The sequence below is a fragment of the Gracilinanus agilis genome, unplaced genomic scaffold, assembly GCF_016433145.1.
Source record: "Gracilinanus agilis isolate LMUSP501 unplaced genomic scaffold, AgileGrace unplaced_scaffold39335, whole genome shotgun sequence".
In the NCBI taxonomy this organism is placed as follows: Eukaryota; Metazoa; Chordata; class Mammalia; order Didelphimorphia; family Didelphidae; genus Gracilinanus; species Gracilinanus agilis.
In genome coordinates, this window is record NW_025372840.1 from 1 (window position 1) to 2,845 (window position 2,845).

Consider the following 2,845-nt stretch of genomic DNA (forward strand, 5'->3'; position numbering starts at 1 on the left):
CTCTCTCTCTCTCTCTCTCTCTCTGCAGGTTCATGTGTGGAGAGCAGCCTTATATGGACTGATCACTTCAGCTATGGCTTATTTTTTTCTTGCCACCAGACACCGCACACTGTGCTGCAGCCGGAGCCAGAAGTAACCGCACTTTGGCATCGTTCCTGGAGTTACAAACTGTTACTCAGACCAGCAGCCCGCGGGACTCCGGGCTTCTTCTACTGCCCGAATATCTGAGTCCTTTCAAAGAAAATAGTGATTTTTTTCCCCTCCACTTCCCCACGGTTATATATTTTTAAAATAAAATCCAATACCCCTCCCCCATATACCCCTTCCCCTCTCCCATCCCCCACTCACCCCCGCCCGTGTGAGTGTGTGAGTGTGTGTTTCCGAAGAACTGCGGATTGACAAACTGGTGTTGCAACTTTCCTGCATAAATTGCGTGGCCCAGACCATGTCGCTGACCAACACAAAGACGGGCTTTTCTGTCAAGGATATTTTAGACCTGCCTGACACCAACGATGAGGACGGATCCGTGGCAGAGGGGGCAGAGGAAGAGAGCGAGGGATCGGAGCCCACCAAGAGAACCGGGGTGCTGGGACCGAGCGCCCTGGAAGCAGTTCAGACCCTGCCCCTGAAAAATCCTTTCTACGACAACAGCGACAACCCCTACACTCGCTGGCTGGCCAGTACCGAAAGCATCCAGTATTCCTGTGAGTAAAGAAACTTCACCCTAACAATCAGCTCTCCACCTCCCTCCCCCTTCTTTCTCCCTCAGACCAAATGTGGTTGGACAGTGAAAGGAGGGAGAAGCTGCTTAACCCAGCCGTCCCAACCCCAACCTAGGCCAGGCTCTAAAGTATTAATTTGGGGGGGGGGGATTCTATTAACTCCTCTCCTTGTTTTAAAACTCTTCACACCTCAGGAAAGGGGACTGGGAGAATCGAGGACTTATGCTTTCGATTTTTTCTTATTCTGTTGAAGTAGAAGGGAAAGGAGGAGGAGGTGAAATGCTTTCCAAGGGGTAATGTTCATTACATTTCGGTTTGGGGGACGGTGACAAATTGCAAATATCATTTCATTACTGAGGCAAAGGATCGCTAGGCATATTCACAGTCCCATGTTCGAGTCTGTGTGTGTAATATTGATCTCTGAAGGAGCCTAAGATGCAAATGGACATTCCGGGGGTGCTATAAATAGCCCTCCCGTTGTTCAGACACAGAGGCCGCTTTGTGCCTAGCGGGGTATCGGTTGGTTTAGAGACAGTCCAGAAAAACAAAAACAAAACACACAAAAAATGTCTTAAACGGCAGAGCTGATCAATGACTGGATTGTGAATTTCTTCTTTTAAAAATCAACCCACGTCCCTTCAGAGAGGAAATCACTTAAGGGTGTCCGAGATCTCCATCCTTTGGCCCCTTTTCCTTCTTTAGGCAACCCCCCCCCCAAAGCAGAAGCCATCCTTCGGGTCATTTTCGCAGCCGCTGGGGAAATAAGATGCCCCCTTTATCTCCACCACTTTCCCAGACCTCCCTTCCCACCTGGAGAAACTTGGAGCACACCCGACGGCTCTAGTAACCTCCCAGGCAGGGCTGGAGTTCCCTAGGAGAAAGAGAGGGCTCCTTCCCCAGTGCTCCCAACTATAGAGATCAGGTTTTTTGACGGGTTCAAACAAGGATGGTGGTTAGAGAAAAGGGAGTCAGAGTAGGGAGATGAGAATGGGTCTAAATCCTTCCCCTCCGCTGCCGAAGGGGATGAGAAAATTGGGGCACAGGGGACGGATTTGAGGATAAACAATAATAGTCCGCTGCCCAGGAACCTAGAGGGCCCAGGCCTCTGTGTGTGTGTGTGTGTCGTTCCTCTTTCCTCTGCCTCTGTCTCTCTTTTTCTGCCTTTCTGTCTGTCTGTCTCTCATAAGCGTCTCTCTTTTCCTGCCGTCCTTGCCCACACCACCCATTCCCACCCTCAACCTTTCCTTACATCCCACCTTCCTACTTCCCCCCTCCCATGCCCTCCCTCTGCAGTGCACGGGCTGGCGGCTGGGGCGCCCCCGCAGGACTCCAGCGCAAAATCTCCGGAGCCCTCGGCCGACGAGTCGCCGGACAACGACAAGGAGACCCCAGGCAGCGGGGGTGAAGCGGGCAAAAAGCGGAAGAGGAGGGTGCTCTTCTCCAAGGCGCAGACCTACGAGCTGGAGCGGCGCTTTCGGCAGCAGCGCTACCTGTCGGCTCCGGAGCGTGAGCACCTGGCCAGCCTTATCCGCCTGACTCCCACGCAGGTGAAGATTTGGTTCCAGAACCACCGCTACAAGATGAAACGGGCGCGGGCCGAGAAAGGTATGGAGGTGACCCCCTTGCCTTCCCCGCGCCGGGTGGCCGTACCCGTCTTAGTCAGAGACGGCAAACCCTGCCACACGCTCAAAGCTCAGGACTTGGCCGCAGCCACCTTCCAGGCCGGCATCCCCTTCTCCGCCTACAGCGCCCAGTCGCTACAGCATATGCAATATAATGCCCAGTACAGCTCCGCCAGCACCCCTCAGTACCCGACAGCGCATCATTTGGTGCAAGCTCAGCAGTGGACTTGGTGAGACAGACGCCCTAGCCCTAGAGAGAAAGACTCAAGGCTCCAAAACAAATTCCACTCCACTGGAGGACACTATTATTATTATTCTAATTATTATTATGGAGTTTGCTCTTGGCTTTTTTTTTTTAATGGAGGGAAATGTTCTGAGCTCTTTGGGGTAGGGAACTCCAACGGCTCGTTCCCTCTCTTTTTTATTTTGGAGAGAGGGGTTTTGGAGATCTGGGCGCCGTGTTTACAAAATTTTTGCGCAGTCCTGCTTACTTGCCACTCC

The 2,845-nt window shown here is 52.6% G+C and overlaps 1 protein-coding gene across 1 annotated transcript; it reads left to right on the plus strand.

Annotated features, from left to right (window-relative positions):
• The first annotated feature begins 445 nt into the window (after positions 1–445).
• NKX2-2 (NK2 homeobox 2) lies at positions 446–2,578 on the plus strand. Its single transcript, XM_044683960.1, has 2 exons — positions 446–704; positions 2,016–2,578. The coding sequence occupies exons 1-2, from the start codon at positions 446–448 to the stop codon at positions 2,576–2,578; spliced, it is 822 nt and encodes a 273-aa protein (XP_044539895.1).
• Positions 2,579–2,845: the final 267 nt, after the last annotated feature.

Bases quoted from the DNA above. Each gene is read 5' to 3' on its own strand.
- NKX2-2 (XM_044683960.1), top strand. From the start codon at position 446: ATGTCGCTGACCAACACAAAGACGGGCTTTTCTGTCAAGGATATTTTA. The intron at 705-2,015 runs GTGAGTAAAGAA...CTCCCTCTGCAG, and splicing joins CGAAAGCATCCAGTATTCCT to TGCACGGGCTGGCGGCTGGG.